A 25142-nucleotide genomic window follows, 5' to 3' on the forward strand; every position below is an offset into this window, starting at 1 on the left:
AGGGAAATACGGTTATGTTCAAATTCAGAAATACTCTATTGATTCCAAAGGGAAATTAATTAATTGCAGAACAAAATAGAAAAGTTTGAAAACTATTGACAAAAATCTGTCCAACTACACATCATCCAAAACAAGAAGGAAAAAACAAGAAGGAACAATTATTTAGAAAAATAATTTCTCTCTCAGAAAGGCAGGAATGAAGTTTTGAAAATGAAAAAATCTCAATGAAAGTCCAGAGCTACTCCAACATGCTGCCACCCTGAGCAGCGCAGTTCTAGAAAACATATCTGGAAAATGTTTTTAAAAAGTTTTAAAATTGGACCAATTCAATAAATAACTCCATTGGCAGACTGCTGCATCCGATGTGCACAAAGTAGAGTTAACGTAGATCCTTCCTCCCAGCTTAGACACTAGAACCAATAAACTCAGTAAATGTTTACATCCCTGCTGAATTTTTTTACAATTTCATCTAAGAAAAGCAAATCCACAGCCAGTGAGCATGTTGGTCTTTTTGTGCTGAGCAGCTTTTGAAACGAAGCGTTTGCTTCACTCTGCATCAAGATAAACCAGCTACTTAACATGCATCCACACCAGCTCCGTTTAATCCGCTTCAATCAAACTCCAGTCCGTTTGTATAGAAAGTTCTAACTGAACCTCGGTTAAAATCAACTCTGGTGTGCTTCGAACGCATATGTAAACGACAAGCGGACCAAAGACTGCTCCAATAGCAGGAAGTAGACTACAGCGCAGGGCATTCTGGGTAAATACAACCTAAACAAAGTCTATTGCTAGCAGGAGAAATGGTTTGTGGTGTTTTACCAACCACAAACAAAATCCTACAACAGCTCCAATCTAACGCCACTCCATCTCACTGAAATTACATAAGTTAATGTCAATCAGATATTTTAATGAAATTTTAATTAAATTAAGCTGTCTTCTTCTCAACAAGTCGTTTTCTTCAGTGGTTCTTGCTGCAGCGCCCCCACTGGCGAGGAGAACAGGTTTTAAAAGGTTTTGCTTTATTTGACACAGTGCAGCTTGAAAGCAAACCGCAGCAGCTGAAAATGTAACAAATCACGAGTTTACCAGACTATCGGGTGTAAAAACAGCCTTAGTTTCATGACCCAAATCTGATCCAACACAAAGATCTGAAGCTTTATTCAAACTGGCCCCCCTTCGTCACTGGGAAGTTGTTTGTCAGCCGGTTCTTTTCTCCCTCTGTGATCTGGGCTAACGTATCAGAGTTTGCTTCAGCTATTGACAAGCTATAAGGGAGAGTTATTTTAGACCACAGCAGCATCAAATAGAATCTGTGATCAAAGTGGAGAGGCAGAGACAGAGGTGAGCAGACGCCTCCTGCGACTCAAACGATGTCTGAACGCTGAGGAGGAGCGGGGAAAAAGCTGCCATATTAGTTTGTTTCTCCCTTGTGGCAAAGGAGAGCAGTCAGCAGAGTCCTGCAACGTGAAGCCCTAAAACACACACGCAAACAGACTGCTTCCCCACAAGCGGATAAAAGGGAGCGGGACAGAGGAGCGCTGACCCCGGAGCTGCGCGCGGAAAGACGGGGAGAGAGATCTCCTGTCGCTTTTATTTACCTCCGCCGCCCTCCGTCTTTTCATCCCAGGATCTGAAGGCAGGCCCGCGCCCGGCCCTGCACCCAGTTTCCTGGGGAGCGTTTTTCCTTCCCCCACGGCAGACATGAAAAGCACCGACCTTCCTGCCTGGGGAAGAGTCCTGAGGCTCCGGGCCACTTCGTTTGAAAAGAGGAATTAAAAAAACAAGTGGCAGTGGTTGCAGCGGGGCTGGTTGGCTGTACACTGTAAAACGCAGTAAGTGTTGCCCAGAACAAACGTTCCTGGATGATAAATTATCCCAGAAATTATCACGATAAACGATAATATTCTCAAAGATCACTAAACTTTAAACACTGGAACTGGAAGACATTCTAAATATCCCAAATAAATAAACAAAACAACAAATAAGATGAATTATGAAGTTTCTGTAAACAAAGTTATCCTTCAAAGAAAGGGCGAGTTCAAACCAAAGCACCAGACTTAAAGAGAAAAACAATAAATCATTGCAAAGGAAATCATTGAGCTTGTTTTAACTTATTATGCAACGAATTCATTTGTTACAAAATACCTAAAAATTGGATTTTACTTTATAAAATTTATGCAAACCCAGAGCCTAAACAAAATGTTAAAACTTAAAAATGTTAGTATGTTCAAGCTGCACATCTTAAGTTTACACAACTCGACTAACTTGATCAATTTAAGCTGTAATGATATAATAGTAAACATAACTACTGTAAAATCCAATTAATTCTCCTTACATGAAAAATTAAATTTCATTAAAATATCTGATCGACATTAACTTGTGTAATTTCAGTGAGCTTAACTTATTCAATCTGACTATGTTGGAATTACTTACATTTACTTCATTTTTTAAACTCGAAACTTTATATAAAAAGGAAACCATTTGATTGAAACTGTTCCTGCCTTTTATTTCATTCTGCTCAACAGGAAACGAACAGCAGTGACAGTTTGCTCACCGTTTCCATATGAAAACGAACATGAATCTCAGTTTCATGTATGCAGTCTTAAAGAGCCGCCGTTTTTTAATTATTACTGTCATAACTGCTGGCCTGCATGTCGAACTGTTGGCATTAATATATTTCTAGTGTCTGTTTTTGTTATTGTTATTAAAACTCATTTTTCTGCCAAATAAAATAATGGTTTAATTAGTTGCTGCAATGCATTATGGGATACCTCCCTGGCCAATCCCAACTGTCTCACAACCTTTAAAACATTTTTACGTCTGAAGACCCTCAACTTCTTTAAATCAAAAGATTATAAATTAAATCCACTTAATTTATTCAATTACAGTCAACATAGTAACTCACTATAAACTGGAAATCAGAACTCATATCCCCTCCTCTTTTTCAGTTAAAAACAACGCAATAATTTACAGTGCAGGCTGGGATTCAGGAGCAACTTGACCCTTCCTCACCTCCCTCCTCTTCCTCCGTCTGCAGTAGAGCTGAAAAATGCTCGCTGGAATCCGGCTTTTTTTTCTTCCTTTTTTTTGCAGGAAATGAAACGCTCCTCTGTTTGGAGGGCGAGCGAAGCCTCGCCCCCTCTTCCCCCGTTGCCTTTACGCGACGGGCGGATGGAGGGATGGAGGAATGGAGGAATGGAGGGACGGGGGAGGAAGGAGTCTCCCCCGGCGTTTGAAGTGTGGGAGGTTAAGATAACTGGCACAGCCTCGTGCCTCAATCGCTGCTTTCACCTCGCCGGCCAAATCAAAGCACCCACAGCTGCCCCCACCCCCTCCTCCACCCAGAGCGATGGGGCTTTTCTGTTTGGAGCCATTAAAAAGAAAAACACAGCCGACAAATTACTCTAAAAATAAGCCAAGTGCGGAGAGGTGCGAAGAGCAGAAGGTGCAGCGGAGAGAGGAAGGGGGAAACGGGGGAGACTTCATGCCTGAGAGGGCTTTCCACAAGTTTCAGCCCGGCTCTCGTTGCTTTACATTTCACTTTCAAGTAATCCTCTAAAAACCACTTGATCATTAGTTCTTCAGGCTTTCTGAAGATCTTTCAAAGGTTTTCTGTGGACTTTGCTGCTGTTTTCGCTCCAAGGTTCCTAAAGTCTGGAAAAGTATGAAAATTGATTCAAGTTTCGTCCAAGTGTGGAAGTGCATCCATCTGTCTGTCCGTCCGCCAACCTTTCTGTCCGTTTATCCAAACTCTGTGCATCCATCGGTTTATTCCCTCCATCCATATGCATCTGTCCGGTCATCCTTCCATTTTTACCGTTTCTAGTTTTAGTAATTTGACATCAAGCTCAAAATGTGGCTGCATTTTGAAGCTTAGCCCTTTGAAGAGGAGAAACCTTTTGTTTTAAAACTGACCTGTAGGGGGCAGCATCGCCCCGAGCTGCATCAGTAGAAGAACAGTAACCGCTAACTTAAGAGTTAGCTGCACTAACCCTAAAGCCCTAATCAATAATATTACTTCCAGTAATGCTAAAACAAACAAGGTATTTAGCAGATGCTAATGCTAAAACATTAGCTGCTTAATTAGCAAGCCTAGTAGTTTGTTCATGTAACTGTTGTATTTTCTCTATACATTATTTGTTTGTTGTATACTTCACACTTACTCAATAAGCATTAGTTCTGCTAACAGTAAAGCGCTATACCAACATGGTATTTAGCAGAAGCTAATGCTAAAGCGCTAAATTCAATTGAAATTATATGTCTGCTTGAAAGACTAGAACCCTCAAGCACCAGTTTGACAAATTAAAGTCTGCAGAGTAGAACATGGGTAAACTGGTGGAACTGGTGGAGCTTAATCTTTTACAGAATTATTAGGTAACCAGGAGATTTTTCAATAAATTCAAATGTTTTCACACTGTAGAGTTTGAGTCTAGGAAAATGAACGACCAACATTTTCCTAAACTTCGGCTGGACTTCCTGCTTCATTTCTAATCCACTGATAGTATTAAAAAACAAAACGGCTCTGCTTTCCCAAATGAAGTGCAGAAGAGGGAGAAACGTGAGGAAGGAGAGCTGATCACTGCAGGGTAGAGGAGGGTGAGGTCTGATTGTGGTTAGCAGCGGGGGAACGGGGCTGGTACAGTCACCAAAAACCCCAAACCTCAGGCATGCGTGGGCGAGACTCGCAGCGCAGCGAGGAGGGGCGAGGGGGGTCAGTGGGAGCCATCGCCCACATCTGAGGGAACGTCGCTGGGGGCCCGAGCAGCTGAAGTCTGGCCCCGTGCCCCGGCAGCTCCGTCTGAGAGGAGACGGAGGGGGGCGGCGGCGCGATCAAAGAGCCGGCACAATGGCCGCCTCCTCTGCTGCGGTGGCGCTTCAAAGGGACGCGGCTGCCGCTCACATCCAGCACCGGGACAGAGGAGAGGGCAGGAAAACCTCAGCGGGGAAAATGAGGCAGAAAATGAGTGAAAGAAGAGCCGGGCTCAGGTTCTGCCTCCCCAAAAACAAACAAACCCGAAACATCACAGAAACACAGACAGGCTTCATCCTCTGATAACCATCTCATGGAGGTCAAAACGCCTTTAAAACACGACTTTGTTTATACAACACCTTTCAGCAGAAGGCTACTCAAAGTGCTTAAACAGAGAAGATTAAATGATCAATTAAAACAAGCTCAATAATTTCCATGATTTATCGGTTTTCTCTTCCATCTCGTTAAATACCACAAACTGAATAAAGTCTTCAGTCTGGTGCTTTGGTCTCAACTATAAGGACGACTTTGGGCAACACTTTATCTGAAGGAATGTGTCATTAAAGGAGTCTTTTATTGACACTTTTATTGGAAAGTTGCACTAAATGTTGCATTAAAATTATCATTATTTACTGAATAATCATGACAACATATGAAGATTCCTCCATGTTTATGACAGGTGTTATGTCAGGCTTATGCATTATTACAAAAAGTTGTTTACAGAGACTTCATAATTTATTTTGTCATTTGCTAATTTAAAATGTCTTGTCCAGTTGTAATATTAAATATTTATTAGAATTTAAAGTTTATTGATCTTTGAGAATATCTTCTTGCATAATTTATGCCAATACTATTATATTACTTTAACATGATCTCAAAATAACAATATTATTGTTTATCGCAGTAACTTCTGGGACAATTTATCGTCCAGCAACGTTTGTTATTGTGACAGAGGTCAGCGATGCGAATCTTTCAGTGTATTTGATTTTTAGATTTATGATTCAATTCAGAAACAACTTTTCTGTTATGATGCTCACAAGAGGAGAAGACAGTAGCTGCATTTCCATTAATCATATAATTGTACTTCAAGAGTACAAAGGTATTTGCACTAAAAACTAGACCAAAACTACTTGGTAAGATTTTGTGTCTTTGCGTTGTGGTCTTTTCAGGCCTGCTGGCACTCAGCTCGGGTTGCTAGGTGACAGGCGGAACTCTGGCGGTTGCTAGGTGACAGGTGGAACTCCTGTGGTTGCTAGGTGACAGGCGGAACTCCGGCGGTTGCTAGGTGACAGGTGGAACTCCTGTGGTTGCTAGGTGACGGGCAGTGCTTGTTGATTTGTGACTTTACATTCAGAAAGTTTTTGAAACAGCTCATTTTCCAGACACCAAAAAACATCAACTTAATGCTAAAAATCAGCTGGGAGGTTTTTTAAGAGCTTGGACTCATTTTAGAACCCATAAAAGCCCAAATAAAAGTACAAAAACATACAAAATAAAAGTAATGTTTTTAACTATTTGATGTAGTTCTAAGAGTGCTGTGTGGGAAAATCCCAAAGGGATTAATAAAGTCTGTCTATCTGTCTATAAGCTTGAGTTTAGAAGACTGCAGGAGTCCTGGAGAGTGTTAGTGGGGAAACTGGGGAGGAAGAGAGGAAGCGGAGAAGACATGACAAAAAGCAACGCAGCCGGACCCTCATAGAGTTCCTGCAGCTGGCCCAGCCTCAGCACAATGGGCCCGTGACTCAATCAAAACAACTCCTGCGCTCCAGTCTAAACAACCCCACCAGCCGGGTTTCCCCCCTCGGAGCGTCAAAAAGGGGCCGGGACGCAGTGGCGTGAGAGATCCTCTAACTTTAATTACACCAACGGAGTGCTAAGAGGGACGTTTTGCTCAACAGAGCGTGCTTTGTAAGAGGTGGGGGGGAGGAACATTTCCGATTCCATTTCCTACCTCCAGAAACATTAGCCGAGGTGTTGCTCCGTTTAGAGTCCAAATTTCCACCTCCTACATCCAGCTATCCCACATTCCAGCCAGTTTGGAAAGAAAACATCCTCTCGTTTTGCATTTGCTGCAAAAGTGGGTTTTTATCCTTTCCCAATTAGGTGGGGTCACTAATAAGGAAGGGTGTGGAGGCACTGGGCTGTGCCGCCGCAGCCCAGAGGCTCAGCGTCAGATTCAAATGGCAGACACCAAAAATCGCCTAATTGCAGCTGGAGAGTGTGTGTGTGTGTGTGTGTGTGTGTGTGTGTGTGTGTGTGTGTGTGTGTGTGTGTGTGTGTGTGTGTGTGTGTGTGTGTGTGTGTGTGTGTGTGTGTGTGTGTTGGGATGAGGTTCTGAGAGAAAAACGATGAGAGGAAACAAATAACAGGACAAAATTTGGCAACGGGGACCAGAGGATGAGTGGCTGAACTCTGTGATTTTCTGTTATCCTTTTGGCCCGTTTCTCTGAACACACGCTCGCCTCAGTCTTCCTCTTTTCTCATCAAAGACGTTTGACAGCTGACTTCTGGCTGCTCACATCAGACGACGACGGACGGGAGGGGCCGCTGAACCCAGAACAACACTTTCATTATATTTTCCGGAGCAGGAAAATTGTCCGTTAATTGCAGAGGTTTTTCCTTCTTTTTTTAAAAAGACATCCTGGATGTGACTGAAAACAAGTGAAGAATCACAGCTCCGCACCGCAAAAGCAATAAACTTTACCAAGTATTTTTTGTCTAGTTTCTCACTCACTTGAAATATGTCAAAAGAATTAGGATAAGATAAGATATAGGAGCTTGATTTAAGCAAAGAATTCCTTAATATTAATAAAAAGTTACTAAAAACAACCGAAGCACTTAGAAAAAAAAGAATCAAACCACCAGAATGAAACGTCATGAATCAGCAGGCACTGCACCGTTACCTAGCAACCGCAGCAGGTTTACTGGTGTATGAGCTGTGCAATGGCTGCTGGAAAAGTCACACTGCAAAAACACAAAATCTGACCAACTATTTTTGGTCTAGTTTCTATTACACATGCAGGAATACACTTGGAATAAAATAAAACAAACTTACAAGTAACTTTTCAGCAAGATATCAGAGCTTACGTTAAAAATTCATTAATATTGATTTAAAAAGTTATTGCAAGATTATTTCACTTATAACATGGGAAAATGTCTTGTTATAAGTGAAATAATCTGCTGATGGATCAAAAGTTTTTTAAAACCAGTATTAAGAAATTATTTACTTAAAACAAGCTCCTGTATGTTTCTGAATGTTACTTGTAAGTTAGTTTTGTCTTATTTCAAGTGTATTCAGATATCTACACTAGAAACTAGACAACAATACTTGGTAAGGTTTTGTGTTTTTGCAGTGCTTGGTGCTCTAAAAAGCCGGCTTTGTTAGGTGTGTGAGTGTGATAAAGTGAGCAGCAGCTGAAATGAGGGGGAAAGCCTGGAGGGCGTGCAGATAACTATCGCAGAGGCTGTGAATCAGCGGCTGACTCAGACAAAAGGCTAACAGCGCGGAGGAACGGATTCCAGCGAGAGAAAAACAAGGTGACAGAGAAACCGGGTTATCATGAGAAAATGAAACATCGAGGCATGAAAAACAGTCTGGAAGAGAAAAAACACAGCAGAGACCAGAAAACATGGCGATGCTCTCAAATATCAAGGAGTTTTTTCCAGCAGTCACACTTTTTCTAGTCCTAAAACGGGATTTATATGGAAGAGGATTAGAAAAAAATACAGATTCTGACTTTAATCAGCGGCATAAAAAGAAATTACTTTTAAAAAAAAATCACTTATATCTAACATCCTTTCTCCCTCAAGAAAGTTAGTTCTCCTTCAGGTACCAAGCAGCATTAAAATGGAAATTCTGAGATTAAAGTCACATTTTGGTTAAAAAAAAAAGTCAGGATTTTAAGATTCAAGTGAGAATTATAAATATATAAATAAAGTAGGCAACACACTCAATCTATTCTCTGAGCGGGGAACATCTACTCTACATATGGGGGTGCCAACTCCCCACTGACTGCTGCCTGCATATAAGCAATAGAAAACTTACTCAGGGCACAAAAACAAAGGTTATTTACTTGGGTTGCCCTCGTTTTAATGCCCCCCCTGGGCAATTTCCAATACGTTCCACGTCAGGTTTTTAAGGTTGTTAAGACACAAAGGGTTTAGGAGCTGGAGAGTACGAGCAGCAATTTCTACACTTTTAAATGGAGACACTTTGATTGGAAAGAATAAGAATATGCTGTGGATTATTTATGGTTATTAATGCAGGAAAAAATGAGAAATTCGAACATTATCCCAAAATATGAATCAGAGCACAAATCAGTAGCAGTTATCTGAGTTATATTCAAATCAAAAGTGCATCAAGCTGCATGTTGATGCGTTTATTCATTGAAAACAGTTTTTAGTTTTCATTTATGTTATATACAGACAAACCACTTTTCTCCATTTTCTCACATTTTAATATTTTAAAGCTCGCATTGCGCACAATCTCCACTTTCAAGAACAAAAACATTTAAAGTTCAAAGAAAAACCTTTAAAAAAAAACCTCTACAAACTACTGCTGAGTAGTCAAGATAACAAATTTGTCTGCAGGATAAATTGTCCCAGATGTTGTTTCGATAAACGATAATATTGTTTTCAAGTAATATAATGATAATGGCTTAATAATCCAAGAACGTATTCTCAAATATCAATAATCTTTCAATTCTACTGAATATTTAATACTGAAACTCAAAAACATTTTAAAGTCCAAAATAAAAAAAACAAAACAACAAATGGAAGTCAATATAAAGTTCTTCAAAAAAAGGGGCTAGTTGAGACCACAACTCCAGACTGAAGACTTTTGTCATCCAGTTTTTGGTAGAAAGAGAGAAAAACGATAAATTGAGTTTGTTTCAACTTATCATGCGATCAAATGATTTATTGCTTATTGAGACAGGCCTATTGATCAGGCTGCATGGGAGCAAAACAAAGAACGGTGGAAGTGGTTTTAAACATTTCTCTAAACTCAACTTGCACATTTTTGTCTCAATCTTCTGACTGCAAAAGAGAAAGAAAGAAAATGTCGGGAGCTTAATTGAAGAATCAATTAAAGTAACAACAACATTTCTCCCCGAGAGAGACAGATGGGACGGATGAAAAGAAACAGGCAAACGAGTTCATTTAAAGTTGTTTTTGGCATCTACAGCAGGCGAACCTCAATCCAGCTCTCTGGGATCTGCATAAATTGAGGGCTTGGGGAGTTGTGGCAGTATCCCCGGTATTATGCATATTAGTTTAAGGCTGTCACTGAGAATCAGCCGGGGTGTCCATCCCGCCGCGGCTAGGCGCTGCTAATTATTGGATCAGAGATGAAGTGGCTTTTTTGCGCTTGCGCTGACGGCTCTTTGAAAACCGACTGTTTATATCAAAAAAGGGAGACAAAAGGAAAAAGAAGAGCGGCCTAATTTTGGGTTTAGAGAGCGCTGTTGGGTCAAGAATCGATCAAGTGGAAAACCTTTGAGTCGTTGGGCGGACTTGTCACTTCGGCCCGGATTTTTCTGGAAGCGGAATAACGGGATCCTCCCAGTGAGGAAAAATACTGCTGCCTTTGATACAAACTGAAACATCTGAATCTAAAGCTCCACGCAAATCTAGCGTGTTAAAAAAAATGGCTGCCTGTGTTATGAGAGCTTTTCAAACACCCAGAGACCCCAGAAGCCATGAAATCTTATTAAGCTGAAGCATCTCATTAAGGTTCTGCTTCATCCAACCTGTTCTGCTTTACAAAGGCGACATATGCAGCCCATATGGACAGCAAGCCTCCGCCAGCAGCAAAACAACATAATCCAGCTCCTGTCAGGAAGAGATGCACCGAGTGCAGCTTTCTGACCTGCCAGTCTGGGTTTGACCAAGATCTGGTTCAATTAAAAACTAGACTGTGAGCAGAATCAATACTTGGTTGCTAATTTTCCCCTTGATCAGCCCTGAAACTGATCACTGAAACTCAGAAATTCAATCTTTTTCTGATCAGTGAACTCACCATATCTAAAAAATACCATGTAGGGCTGAAACAATTAATCGTATTAATCGTGATGAATCGATTATTGAAATAATTCAGTAATAAATTAATTGTTACAGACTCAAAAATGGCAATTTGCTGAAAACAACACCTACAGAGAAAGAATTAAACAAAAACTGTACAAAAACATTCACATTTTCTACCCAAGTTTTGAAACTTAAGACAGGTAAAGCTGGTCAGACTCCCTTGTCCAGTACTGGACTGGTTCCAGTCTGACGTAAAGAACCGGGATTTCTTTGTGTCAATAGGAAACTTCTCATCTAAACAGACAGAAGTAAAATGTGGAGTCCCCCAAGGTTCAATCCTGGGATCCCTCCTATATAACATCGACATGCTCCCACTTGCTCAGGTTATAACAGGAAATCAGATTAGCTACGACAGCTATGCAGATGATCCGTCACGATGTCGCCAGGAGACGATCTGACCTGAACCTTCAGAGCCACATAAAGACAGTTACAAAGTCGGCCTTCTGTCATCTGAAGAACATTTCCAAGATTGAAGGACTAAGATCTAGAGAAACTCATTCATGCGTTTATCTTCAGTCACATTGATTACTGCAACAGTGTCTTCACAGTCCCACCTAAAAAAAATCAATCCTGCAGCTGCAGCTGATCCAGAACGCTGCTGCTGGCGTTCTGTCTAAAACCAGGAAGATAGAAAACATCACCCAGCTCTGCAGTCCTTCTCTGTGGCCCAGAGAATAACTTTAAAATACTGTTTATAAATCACTGAATGGTTCAGTTTTGATTCTCCACAGAACAACTGAAACACTGAGCACCAATAAATCAAGGCTAAAGACCCACCTGCTCACTGATGCCTTTGATTCATAATGACTGGAGCACTGATCAATATATTTGATTAGGGTTATTTTTGATGCTTCTCATTATGGCATTTGAGAAAATGTAAGTTTCACCAGGATAACCAAACTCCCAAAAGTTCAGACTACAAACCTTCACAGCTGATCACTTCAACCTGAATTTCTACAGAGATAATTCAGTTATCCAGCATCAATTATGCGCTTTGCAATGTTGCATTCACAGACAACTAAAAAAAATGCTTGAGAGTCAAATCTGGTCCAAACCTGTATGGTTCAGACATTTTTTACACAACAGAACAGAAAACACACACATGCAGGCATTCAACACCATTTGGGTTAGCATAGAGCGCTACACAATGGCCATGGTGAGGTTATGGTGGACCTGTTTAGGATTAGTCTGCGAGCACAAGCTCTCAAGTCAGTGTTTAACAGTCTAAAAAGGAAACTTTACAAAGATTAACCAGACAGGGAGGGCATAGAGGTGGTCTTACCATATTCTCAGATGTACGCCGTTTTCATTCTCTGGCCTGTACCTGCAGAAAATTGCATCTTTTTTAACAGTTTGTTGTTTTTCTTAGCGTAACTGGACGCTAACCGTCCAAGTGGACTTACACAGACCATGAAAATACTGACATTTAACCTAAGGTGTAATTCTCAGTGGATTACAGCTGCAGAGCTAAGAGGAGGGCTTGAAAAGCGAAGATAAACAAGGTCAGCAGAGAGACATACTGTGGTGCAGAAAAATAGTGCAAAGCCTAGAATCTGTAAGTACTCCGAAGAAAAGGACAGACTAATCCCAAAGTAGGTGTAATATGTGGAGGCAGTGGCGGGATAAAGAATGAATGGATTAGGGGATGCTCAGGGTGGAAAAAAACTAAAACAAGTCGGGTCAGAACGCTGATGGGTGATGAATTTGGATCACTTTTGGCTTTACTTTCATTTGCATTTAGTCCCGTTTTTAATGGGAAATAATTATGCAGAAAAACACCGTAGCAGATTATTAATCCCAAACTCCTAAATGCAAAAACCACACAGAAGCTGCAGCAGCACTCACCTGTGGCCGTTTCCTGCATCTTCTCCCTCTTCCGCTTCTTCTTCTTCCCCTAAAAATATACAGAGGAACGCATAAAGTGTGGCTCCAGCACTCACGCTCACTAGACCACTCGGATATCCTGCTGCTGACTGCCATGTTCACTCATCCCCTGCTGGGCAGCCGAGCAGCGAAACCCGGCCTCCGCACTCCACCGCAACCCGCCACCCTGAGAGGAACCGAGTGTCGTCTGCTCTACACACTGCAAAAACTAAACCTTACCCGCTGTTATCGGTCCAGTTTAGTGCAGAAATCTCAGTACAGTTTAAATAAGGCCAAACTAACTAACAGGTAACTTCAGCAAGATATAGGAGCTGGTTTTACGTAAATAATTCTTTAATATTGATACTAAAAAGTACTAGTTCCAGTGGCTGATTATGTCTCGTATAACATCTTACATTTTCCCTTGTTTTAAGTGAAATAATCTGCCAGTGGAACTCAAACTTTTTCATCAATATTAAAAATCTAACTTGCTGACAAGCTACTTGTCAGTTAGTTTGGCCTCATTTCGACTCTACTAAGAATGTTTTCCAATGTGGGCGCCTCAGAAAGTTAGTTATAAAACAGAAATTTTTTAAACCAAATTTTCAGTTGCATATAGTTTTTATCCTAAAATCTGATCTGTTACTTATTATAACATTTTAGTTAAACTAACTTATTGAAAGGTTATTTGTCGTGCTCGTCTTTCTGATAGCAGCGCTTCGATCGCAGTTTCCTGCATGATAGACGATCTTTAAGAAGCTTGAACTGCTGATTCAGATTTTGGCCAATATAAATGTTTTGGTCGCCCAAAATTAAGAAAATCGGGCTGATTTATCTGGTACACCCATCCTTTCTGAATGGCCGCCAGTCAAATTTTAGCTGCTTTGCTCTTCAAGCTAGTGTAGCAAGCAGCCATGGAAACGTTTGTGACAGGAAAGAGGCAGAAGGAACCGTCCAGCAGCCAGAAAACCCCAACAATTCATGACCAGCTAAAACCAGAGGCAGCATTTGTGCTACACAAATGCAATAATTAATAAATTGTGAATAAAAGAGAAAAAAAATTCTAAAAGTCGACGTTTCTTCACATATTTTGTAGCATTGTGAGAGCATTGCCTCTTGGCTAGCAAGTAGCTCCAAGGTGAAAAGCTACTGCTGTTTGGACAGCCGTGCACTAAGATATTTGAACCAGAAACTAAAAATACTTGGTAAGAGTAGCTGTTTGCAAGTCTTTGTCTATATTCTCCTAATGTCAAAAGAACACATTTTTGCAATTACTGTTTCCATTAAATAAGAAATTAAATTAAAATCATGCCTGAATAAGCTTGTTGTAAACAGGTAAATGAGACGTATTCATAATTGAGCCGTGGCGCTAGCCCTCGTCAGCCAAGCAGAGGAGACGCCGGCGTCTTATTCAGTGGCAAGCCCCGCCTACTGGGAGTGGCTACGTATGCAGCATTTTTGGGGGTGATGTAGTCAGTGATTTTACAGATGAGCTATGGATTTATCACGCTGGAATGATACATAACTTTTTATGAACTGTGTGATGATATGAGCTGCACCTTGACTGAAAACCCCAAAACAAACCATCATCCTCCTACTACTTCCTGTCGTCTTCGTGTGATGCTAAAAACGTGTTTTGATATGCCTGACAAAAATTATCGAAAAACTTGTTTTGTTTTTTACGTTTCCATTGAGCAATTTTATTTCAAGTTGCTCCATTTTATGGTTAATGTCAACGCAGCTGGTGTGTGTTTTTGCAGTGCATATTAAACTGTTCTGTCTACATCTGAAGTCGTGAAGCAATTAAAATATTCTCTAAAACTGGAGCAGTGTCCTCTGCAGAAAGCAGCACTCTCCTTCCAGTAAGGACATGCAAGGATTTATAGCTTCAGCTAAATCCCCAAAGGGGGGGAACTAAAGGTATAGATAGCAGAGAGGAGTCGTTCTACTCAAATATGAGAAGCACTTTGGTTTCCAGCTGCAAAGTCTGCTAATCCACTTATTCATGAGCTAATCTGCCTTCTGCCGCTGCGGCAGGCGTCGAGGAGGACAGACCGAGCGAGTGTGGGTGAAAGGAGGGATGAGAGAGGTGCAGCGCGCCCGAACTGTGAGGGGTTTCCAGGCAAGACATGCTTCCAGTCAACAGCTGGTGATTCAGGCAAAGAATGAGTCATGCTCTTATCTCTCTGACGTGACTAACAGCAAGACGATCGACTTCTCCTAGGAAAGCTAGAGCAGCAGCTGATGCTGCGGTTGGGTCGCTCTCAGAGCAGCGGGTCGGCAGCGGAGCGGCGGCGGCACAAAGCAGGGGGTGCTGTCGATGTCCGAGGGGAGGCAGGTAAACACCACAAAGCACTTCGGTGGTGGAGTGAAGGTGAGTGCCGGAGCCACACTTTTAATAAAAGCTGGTGCTCTCTCTCAGAAAAAATATCACACATCACATTCACACACACAAACACACCCACGAGGACAGCTTTGGATACACACTCCTAAAGTGCTAAAGTTTGAAAACACATTTAAACTCAATACTGTTTGACTCCAAGCTGCCAGGTTTTCTTCTCCAGGATTTCTGAAAGTCTTTTTCAAAGGTTTTCTTTGGACTTGGGCTGCTTCTTACTCCAGTGTTCAGCACTCCATTTTTGAAGGAACACTCCTTTTCGCTAAACCACTAAACTAATAGATAACTTTTGCTTTAGCATTTGTTGCTAACTTTGAAAACGCTCAGCTTCCTCTGCTTTCCTCAATCCAGCATATATTTCAACATTTTGTATGAAATACACACGTCTGGAATGAACAGCGCATAATGTTCAGGTCATCTGGCTTGACTTACATAGATCATATGCTAAAAGTGGAGCTAATTTTTTGTGTTTTTTTTCTTCAAGTAGTTAGGCCTTTATAGTCATGCTCTTATTTTGAAGGGGGTGAAGACTACTGACTCAGCAGTTTCATTTCCTGTCTTGGTGTCTTTTTTTCACCAATAACTTTATTTCAGGAAAAATAATAAAACAGGAAAGTAGAGAACAAGATATAAACACATATATACAATATTTAAGCACTTTATAGAAAATATAAATTATAAACCAAAGTTAAATTGTTGCTTGAGGGTTGGTGTCTTTCATACACAATTTGAATTTAAGTTGTTAGCGCTTTAGCAGTAGCTTCCACTAAATACCGTGTCGATTTAGCGCTTTAGCATGACCAGAACTAATGATTGTTGTTAGAACTTCAGGGTTAGTGCAACTAACTGTTTAGTTAATATAATACACTTTATTTAAAAGGGACAATATGTCGCTCAAGTATAAAAGCCATTTGATGCACCATACCAGATTATAGCGCAAGCTAATTTGTTGGCGCCCATCCCTGCTCCTTTTTCTGTGCTCCACTTGTCATGAAATGTTTAAAAAGCAGCATAAGTCCAAAGAAAACTGTTAGCAGACCTTCTCAAACCTTGGAGAACTATCGATCAAGAAGGTTTGGCTGCCTGAAGACAACAAACTCCTCAATACTGCTGAACTGTTGCCGACAGGTGCAGACGCATAGAATACAGGTGTAAACACTCTGCAAAACACTTGAATGATGCAAACTCCTAAAAACAGAAATACACATGCAACAGAATAACACCTGGTGGTCTGGAGGACCTGTGTTTTTGTGGAGCTATTTGCAGCATTGTCTTTTTGTTTGCAGCATTTTTCCATTGGATTTACTTTTTTGTATTTGTGCGTTTTGGAGGTTGCATCATTCATGAGTTTGCCGCGTTTTGCTACACATTTGTTCCTCTCGGCTGCTGTACTTTTGAATAGGAGGATATTCTAAAAACCTCTGTACGTCCTAAACCTTTCTGATTGCGGCGCATTCAGAAACAAAATGCACAGCTGGGGGGAGCAGAGGTGAACTCTGGGAGGAACAATCCAGCCTCCTCGGCTCCCTCCGACAGCTGCTTCTACATCTGAAGCTCTACGCCGATGCAGCACATCAAAGAACAGCATCACCATTACAAGGCAATTTTCACTCTCAGTGACAATAATAATCGCCGTGATCCTAACATCCATCTCTGCGTGGATGGCACCATAACAGTGTTATGAATTACACATTATGCAGAAACAAAGGCTCTGCAGACGGGGCCCTTTAACACGGAGAAGGCTCCTGTGAATTAATGTGCGCCTTTAAAAGACTAAATCACACAACAGACATAGAAACAACATGAATGCAAGCACGCGCACCGCTGCCGGTCTGTTCTGTTGATACTTACATAGTTGTCTCGAGCGGACCAGCCGGGGTAGAGCTGCATGTGGAGCTGCCGTTCCTTGCGGGCTAACTCATAATACTTAGCTTGCTCTTCCCGAGATAAAGCATGCCACTGTTTCAGTACAAAGATTAGAGGTGGGGACAAATACAGAACAGTTAATTGTTATCATACAGTTGAGTCTTCAGAGTTTGGTCAAAAGAATCCATTCATCGTCTAAATTTTGCTGCAGATTTGAAAAAAAAAAAGAAACAATGATGTATGGTAAGTCTTAAAATTAATTAGTTTGTTTATAATAGTTCTGCTTGTTTTAAACATTTTCACTGCTACTTTCACTGCAGATATAGACAAGTCTGGTCAAAAAGTCGATTTTTTCTAGAAATTTCCTGATTTGTGAAAATCAGAACTACCTGCCTTGAACCGCTCACTTTAAATTTCCAGAAGAGAATATGTTTGGAAAAAGAAAGTCATTGGCTTCATTCAGAGCATCATCATCAGTGAACCAACCGCATGATGGTTTTCACATGTAGAAAAGTCTTGAGTTACTAATCTGAACATTTTCAAAACTGGTTGATTTAAGATGAATAAAAAAACATCTATTCAGATAAGAATTGAAAATTCCAGGTCACTTGGGTATCCGATTCAAATGTGACCTAACGTCCAGGTCGCATTCATCTGACCTGAATGTCACGGACACTCGACAATGTCACTATTCTGCATCCTGATATGCGGAAGCGGGAAGAACAACAACAACCATGATGGACAGTAATGAGGATTAAGTTGTTAATATGCTGCTCCGGTCGGACAACAACTTAAATGTGTCAGCTAAGCTCCACCGTTGGCATCCATGTTTACTTCTGCAAACACTGAGCACTTCGTCTTTTTATGGCTGTTGGCAAAACAATGACAACGCTGACGTTATTGCGCCCTCTACTATGCATGCGGGACACATTCAGGTCGTTTGCCCGTTCAGACTGCAGAACAGGTTCCATATATTTGGAAGTGTGAACAGCTACAGCAAAAAAAATCGGATTTGACAAAAAATCGGAATTGGGTCACTTCAGGCTGCAGTGTGAACGCAGACTAATTTACAATCACTTTTTATTCAAACTGCGTCGGCGAGCAATTATCATGTGATTCGAGCTGCCGGATCATTAGGGCTTTCAACGCAGATCCAGATTTTTCACATTTCCAACTGAGTCATCATCAAGGCAGATTTTATGGTGCACAATCTGACACAGGACTGAATCTGCAGTAATTGGCTCAGGCAATCATCGCAAACTACAAAACCTCGTAGCATGCTGCGGTGATGCAGATGGAAGTCTTTGTAATGCTAGGGTCCTAAACTGTGATCTTTAGGGGATTTGAGCTGTAAAGAACAAAAAAACATCAGCTACAGAGAAAATGAGTGGGACGCGTGACGTACCCTTCGTCCCAGGATCTGATTGATGGCGGCGCTCTCCTTCAGCGTGCATTCGGCGACCACGTTCGCACGCATCTCTTTCATGTAGAGCATGAAGGCGTTTAGCGGCTTCTTGATGTGCGGCCTTTTCGGCTCTTGCTCCTTTCTCTGTTCGTGCTGGGACTTCCTGCAGACGCCGCGGACCGAGGTGCAGAAAATCAAAGAAAATGGTTGGACAATGAGAGAATGAAAAGGAGCGGAGCGGCACAAGGAGGAAATTGCGGTGCCACGATGGCGACTGGTTTCTCCCGGCCAATGGCGGGGCAGCGTGAGAAGCGCTGCCACGCCATGGGCCCCTGCCTCTTTAATCATGTGCAGTTGCACACTCGCAGCCCTTCATGCGAAGAGATTACTTCATCATTAATGGCAACCAAACTTTGTCCACAGAACATTGGAAAGTACTTAAAACCAAATGCTGAAATCCCCCCAGTGAGCATGCAGCGCTTTGCTCCCACTCTGACAATTCCCATGGTACCAATGGGAATACCGTAAAACACATGTCAAACTCAAGGCCCAGGGGCCAAATCTGGTCCGCCATAGCGGAAATTCACGTATTTTTCCACACTAATGCATAAGTGTGAGTTTATTGCAAATTTTATGCAAAAATGCCCAAACACGCTGGGTTTAAGTGATGCTAACTCCCCCTGCAGGTGGCAGTATTTCTTCTACTGCCTCAGCCTTACTTGATATCAAGTTGCAGTCCGTGATCGATGCCGCAAGTAACAAAATGGTACTTTTAACGTCACGCAGTAGCGTAAAAATAGCTAAATTCTTTGCAAATATCTATAAATTAGCACCACAAAATCTGTGATTTTGATTGCAAAAAGAGAAAAAAAATCAAAAACAATCACAAAATCCTGGTGGAACCGATCAATGTGAAAAGACATTCAGAATTATTTAATGTAAATTATAACGTTTATTAATGGAGTTTATTAATACATTTCAAAACAAAAGGCCCTTTGAGAACATTTATAATGGCCCAAACAATATAAAAATGAGTTTGACATGGCTGCTGTAGACAAAGAAGCCCAGCAGTCTGAGGTGGACTTACATGTGCATGATGTCACTTTCATGTGGCGGCTCCTGTTTGACCTGCGGGTTGACGATGGCTGGATGAGGGATGCCTGTTGCGTGAGGGCCTGGGGGGCCGGGCACCATGTGGTGAGAGAACCTGCAGGAAGAAATTAAGCCAAACAGACAAATTTTACTTTTAGTTTATTAGACCGTCTGAAATCCTGGCTACAAATTTAAAACATTCTGAATTTTAAGGATTGTTTGGTGTTCTTATAGCACCTTACTATATACTAAAGCTAAATGAGCAGAACAAAAAGTAACTTGTAAACCATTTTGTTTTTGATTCTCTTTATTGTTGACTTTGAAGCATATTTAGTTTAATTGAGCATATATTTCAGCATTATGTATAAAACTACAGACAGTTGGATAGAAACACAATGTTCAGTTGCTCAGCTGGCTTTCTTAATCAACACAAGCAAACATATTTTACTTACAAGTCAAGACGTCAGAAAAATGGACAGAAATATTAGCCATTAGAATATTTGCTAATGGCTAATAGCAGAGCTAATTTTTCATTTGAAAACGTTTAATGGCCTTAGTTTCCTCTATTTCTTAGGGATAAATTCTAATTTACTTCTCTATTTTGTAAACGTTCAGTTGAATAATGTTCAACATCTTTGTTGAAGTTTTGGTTATCGGCTATTAAGAACTCAAGTTGTTAGATGTTTATATTTATGCTCTTATTTTGAAGTGAAAGTACTTCCCCTGGCAGTCTATCCTGCCCCCCCCCCCCCCCCCCCCCAATAACTTTATTTAAAACAAGAAACATACAGGAACAAAATAATGCAGAGAGCAAAATATAGACATAAGTAAATACCTAAGCGCTTCATAGAACTTGTAAATTATGTCAAAATTAAATTGGTGCTCGAGGATTTTAGTCTTTCAATGGCAGATATAATTTGAATATAGGTTAGCGTTCTAGCATTAACTTTCAATAAATAGCAACAAAGTTAGCAGCACTCAACTGAAACCATGAGTAACGTTAGAAAGAATAAAGAAATCTGACACTGCAGAGGAAGAAACACTATGTTGCAGCAAATATTGCGTCTTTGACACATGGTGGATATCAGCATGTTTGAAATTAGCAATTTAGCATTAGTTTTCACAAAATACCACGTTGTAGCGATTAGCATTAGCAGAACTAACTTGTGTTTTTTTGTTGCTTTTGGCTACGTTAACATTGATAAAAAAAAGAGCTACTAGTTTCACCAGCAGATAATTTTACTCATAAGACATTTTCCCGATGTTATAAGTGAAATAATCTGCCAGTACTTTTTCATCAATAATAAGGAATTATTGACTTAAACAACTCTGAAAAGCTACTTGTAAGGTAGTTTTGTCTTATTTTAAGAGTACCAAGATATTTGGACTACAAACGAAATAAAAATACTTTGGAACCACAACACAAAACACAAAATCTTACTGGGTGCCAAGCAGTGGTTGCAGAAATGTGACCATGGTTTAAAAATCCTTTAATTGTTTAAGACAGATGGCAAAATTGGTTTTCGTCTTCAGAAGTGACACTAAATGAAAAATGGAGCCAAAAGCTGGAGGTAATAAGATTTTCAGGGAAGAGAGGGTGAATGACTGGTTTAACACATTTGTGTGTTGCTTTCCACATGGCTTCACTCAGCCTGACACGAACTGAAAAAAAGATGAAGAAACAGAGCAAAACAAAAAGGAGGCTGGAAACTTATTTCTCAATCACAGAGCAAGTGTTGAAGAGACGAGCGCTTCAGAAGCTTTGATGGAGGTTAAGGAGATGCAGCAGCATGGGGGGAAGCTGGATGTGCGGTGCGGTCGGAGCCACAGCAGCGCTGCAGAACCAGCCAGACGCAGACCTCCCTGCTGCAGCTGCAGCTGCAGACCGGCTCTGCTCACCAGAGCCAGCGGCTGCTCTGCGTCAGCATTAATCACCCAGAACCGCCGTGTGTGACTCACCATCCCAGAGGGGGCGTGATCTGTCCCACTCCTCCAGGAGACAGGGAGTAGAAGTTGGGCATGTCTGGTCCAGGATGATGCCTGGGCATCCCTGCAAACAGAAACCATGTTCAGATACAGAGCATACAGCCATAAACAAGACCAGGTCAAGTCTATTCAAGGTGCTTCACACCTTAAAAACATAATATAGTCAGGAAAACAAATAGAAAACTTTACATTTTGTCTAATGCCGTCATCAAAATTATCAAATATATTGATCAATGTTCCAGTTACTACCAATCAAAGGCAGCTCTAAACTTTTAGCCTTGCTTTAGAGGAACTCAGTGTTTCGGTTGTTTTGCAGTTTTCTGGAAGTTTGTTCCAGATTTGTGGTGCATAGAAGCTGAAAGCTGATTCTCCATGTTTGGATCTCGTTCTGGGGATGCAGAGCAGAACCAGAAGACTTGAGAGGTCTGGAAGGTTGATGCTACAGCTGCAGATCTGTAATGTATTGTGGTGCTAAGTCGTTTAGTGATTTATAAACTTCCAATATTTTAAAGTCTATTCTCTCGGTGTAGGGACTTTAGAACTGGGTGATGTGCTCCATCTTCCTGGTTTTAGTCAGAACGCCAGCAGCAGCGTTCTGGATCTGATTGATCTTTTAGGCAGACCTGCAAAGACACTGTGGGAGTAATCAATGTGACTGAAGATAAACACATGGATGAGTTTCTCTAGCTCTTGTCCTTTAATCCTGGAAATGTTCTTCAGATGATAGAAGGCCGACTTTGTAACTGTCTTTATGTGGCTCTGAAGGTTCAGGTCAGATTTAAGCCTCATGTCTAGTATCCAGTTGTAATAACTGAAGCTTTGACTCTAGATTATTCCTTTTGGGTCCATAGAAAATAACTTCAGTTTTGCTTCTGATCATCTGGAGAAAGTTATGACATCCCCACACATTCAATTATTCCAAGCATCATTTCAGAACATGGATGGGCTCATAGTGACATGGTGACTTCAAAATCTAGAGCTGTGGATCATCTGCATAGATAATCTTATTTAAACTGAGCCAGTGGGAGCATATAGATATTAAATTAGAGAGGTCCTAGGATTAAACCTTGAGGAACTCCACAGGTGATTTCTGACTGTTCCAATGAGAAGTTACCTATTGAAACAAAGAAGTCCCTCTCCTTTAGTCAGACTCAAACCAGTCCAGTACTGGGACTGGAGAGTCTGATCCAGTTCTCAAGGTAAAATAACGAGCCAAATGTTTTCAGTTTGGTCTTGGACAGCCTTGGAGCTCATTTTATTTTAGAAACCCTTCCAATCCAACAACAATGTTCTTTAAAGTCCTGGACGTTAAGAAACTTTACTCAGGTTTCACCGAGATTCACACTGAATGTAGTTTAAACAGTGAAAAGTTCTTATAGTTGGGGTCTGAAAATGACTTCTGACCTCACATTACTAATCCAGACAGAAAGGATGTGTGCAGACCTGGATCCCTTTCAGTGTTTCTGATTTCTTAAGCTGGATAGCTGAAGCTTTTTCCCTGCTAAGCTCCTCAATCTGCAGCTCCTACCGAGCTTCAAGGTCAAGAGGTTTATTTTAGTGACACTACATAGTAAAAACAAAACGGCAGGAGGACAAACATCTGCTTTACTTCCTGCTACTTTCAACCCATCCCTCACTTCATTACGTTTTAACCCCCAAGCAGCCAGACTTACCTTAAATCTTTAATAATTTCTCCAGGTTTTCTGAGAAATCTGGACTTTGGCTGCTTGTCATTTGATGGGTTTTTATATTTTTAATTATTATTGTTGACATTTATATTTTGGATATCTGCTTGAAATCCTGTTTTAGGTCAGACATTTAATTTTTTTTGTTTTATTTAGAAAGATTCCACAACATGCTTTATTACCAAAAGTATTCCAACCTTAACCCCTCAAAAGTTTTCATATTTTCTCATTTAACAAGATCAAACTTCAAATTATTTCATGTGCAGTATTTTCACAGACTATACGTAACTGGAGTAAAATTTGCATTAGTCACAAAATGCATCATGTAGAGAAAAAAACTTATATAAGACTCTGTTGCATTTACCTAGAAATTGCTAAATGCGGTATGATATGATACGGTGACACGTTTTGTTCAGTTGCTTTTCAATGAACTTGAGGAACTGTCGACTTTAGCTTGGAAGTTTAGCAGTTTCTGACGCATCGATATCCCACGTTGATCAGGAACGACTCCACTCCGCCGGTGAAGTGCGCAGCAGAACGGAGACGCATGCAGTGTAAATCATGTCTCCGGATGAGAGGCGGTTTCATTGCATGAAGCAGCAAAATCAAGAAGTTCTGCCTGCAAAGTCCTTTATACTCATCTCCTTGGCAACAAAGGCATCAACAGACAGGCGAGAGCACAGGGCATTTTGGGTAAATAGAACCAAAACAAACGTGCGAGTTTAGCGCTAGCAAGAGAAATGGCTTGTGGTCTTTTGCTAGAGAGAAAAGAGAAATCCTGCAACCGCTAAAATCTGATGTTACTCCATTTTTGTTTTTTTGAAGAAGGAGCGTTCGGGCTCTTCTTCGGAGGTTTTTGTGTTGTTTCCTTCAGAGGTTCTTGCTGCAGAGCCACCACAAGCGAGGAGGGGAACAGATTGCTCAAAGGGCTTGGATTGTTTGTGCAGTGCATAAGAGAATCACAGCAGCTGAAAATGCAATAAATGATGCAATTGTTGGTCCCTAATTGAACAAAGACTACTAGACAATCTGCTGGGAAAACAGCCTAAGAATATTTGTGAATGTGGGCTCAGCTGTGCAGGAGTTTTTACACAATCATGTTTAGTTCAACTGGAGATAAAGTCATATGGGCCCAAATCAGTTCCAGATTTGTATTTCTTTTATTTTCTGCTCTTATGAAGGGTCAATTTTGGCCTGACTTGTGTGAAAACATTCATATACCCAACATTTTTGAATAAACTAAATTATTCATGAAACCTGTTGATTTTGTGTAAATTTGAGAGATTGGAAATTCATGCAAAACCTCTGCAGCCCTCAAGAAAAAAAAGCTGCATATACTAATTTATGTTTGCTAATCAGGTTATTACTGAATTCAGCTAGTAACTGGATTTTATTCAGGGGTATCAGAGTAAAAGGTGGGGAATAGAAGTGGATTCCAGACATTTTACTTTTACATGCATTTTGCAGTCATGCACTACTTTAGACATCGATAGATCAACGCAAAGAGAAACTGAAAGCTTTTGACTGAGAAGACAACATGGAAGTCTGGCGACTTGGAAGGAAAATAAATTATTATTAAATTATTAATTAAAAATATGGGAAGCCTTTTGCAGAGTGTAATCCAGCGACATGAAAGGGGGGAAAAAAGGTCAAATGCCTTTCCTCCTCTATCATTCCCAGCCAAGGTCTGCAGAGGCTTCCATCCTCTTCCTCAGAGAAGAAGGCCGAGTGGGAGGCTCCCGTCTGCAGAGCCGTGGCTAATCCACTACTTCACACTCTTCTGAGCGCTAGCCTCGTCCCTCTCACCTGTAGAAAACCTTTGTTTTCCTCTCGTTCCCACTGAAATCCAGCAGACATTCCCACTGGAAGCCGCGGATCCGTCTAAATCTGGTCCCCGTCTTCATTTCTTTAATTCAACATGCTTCTCCTCTGCCCCCTCCCTCCGCTCGACCTTCCATCCCACACAGCAGCCCGGCGCATATTAGAGCTCATAATGAGAAAATCCATGATTGT

At 41.0% G+C, this 25142-nt stretch overlaps 1 protein-coding gene across 4 annotated transcripts in view; it reads right to left on the reverse strand.

Moving 5' to 3' along the window:
- The window catches only part of lef1 (lymphoid enhancer binding factor 1), a 64551-nt gene that overhangs the window by 3935 nt on the left and 35474 nt on the right, over nt 1-25142 (reverse strand). Inside the window, exons 5-10 of one of the 4 annotated variants that reach the window (XM_005797623.3) lie at nt 21418-21508; nt 19454-19573; nt 18367-18529; nt 16947-17054; nt 12680-12722; nt 12117-12158 (exon numbers count right to left, since the gene is read on the reverse strand). In XM_005797623.3, the coding sequence (XP_005797680.1) occupies nt 12124-12158; nt 12680-12722; nt 16947-17054; nt 18367-18529; nt 19454-19573; nt 21418-21508 (560 nt within the window). In that variant the 3' untranslated portion in view covers nt 12117-12123. Of the gene's footprint in view, nt 1-12116; nt 12159-12679; nt 12729-16946; nt 17055-18366; nt 18530-19453; nt 19574-21417; nt 21509-25142 lie in introns of all 4 variants that reach the window. The other 3 variants (XM_005797622.3, XM_023333433.1, XM_023333432.1) reach the window with 3 other exon arrangements.

The sequence above is a fragment of the Xiphophorus maculatus genome, chromosome 5 (genome assembly GCF_002775205.1).
Source record: "Xiphophorus maculatus strain JP 163 A chromosome 5, X_maculatus-5.0-male, whole genome shotgun sequence".
NCBI lineage: Eukaryota > Metazoa > Chordata > Actinopteri > Cyprinodontiformes > Poeciliidae > Xiphophorus > Xiphophorus maculatus.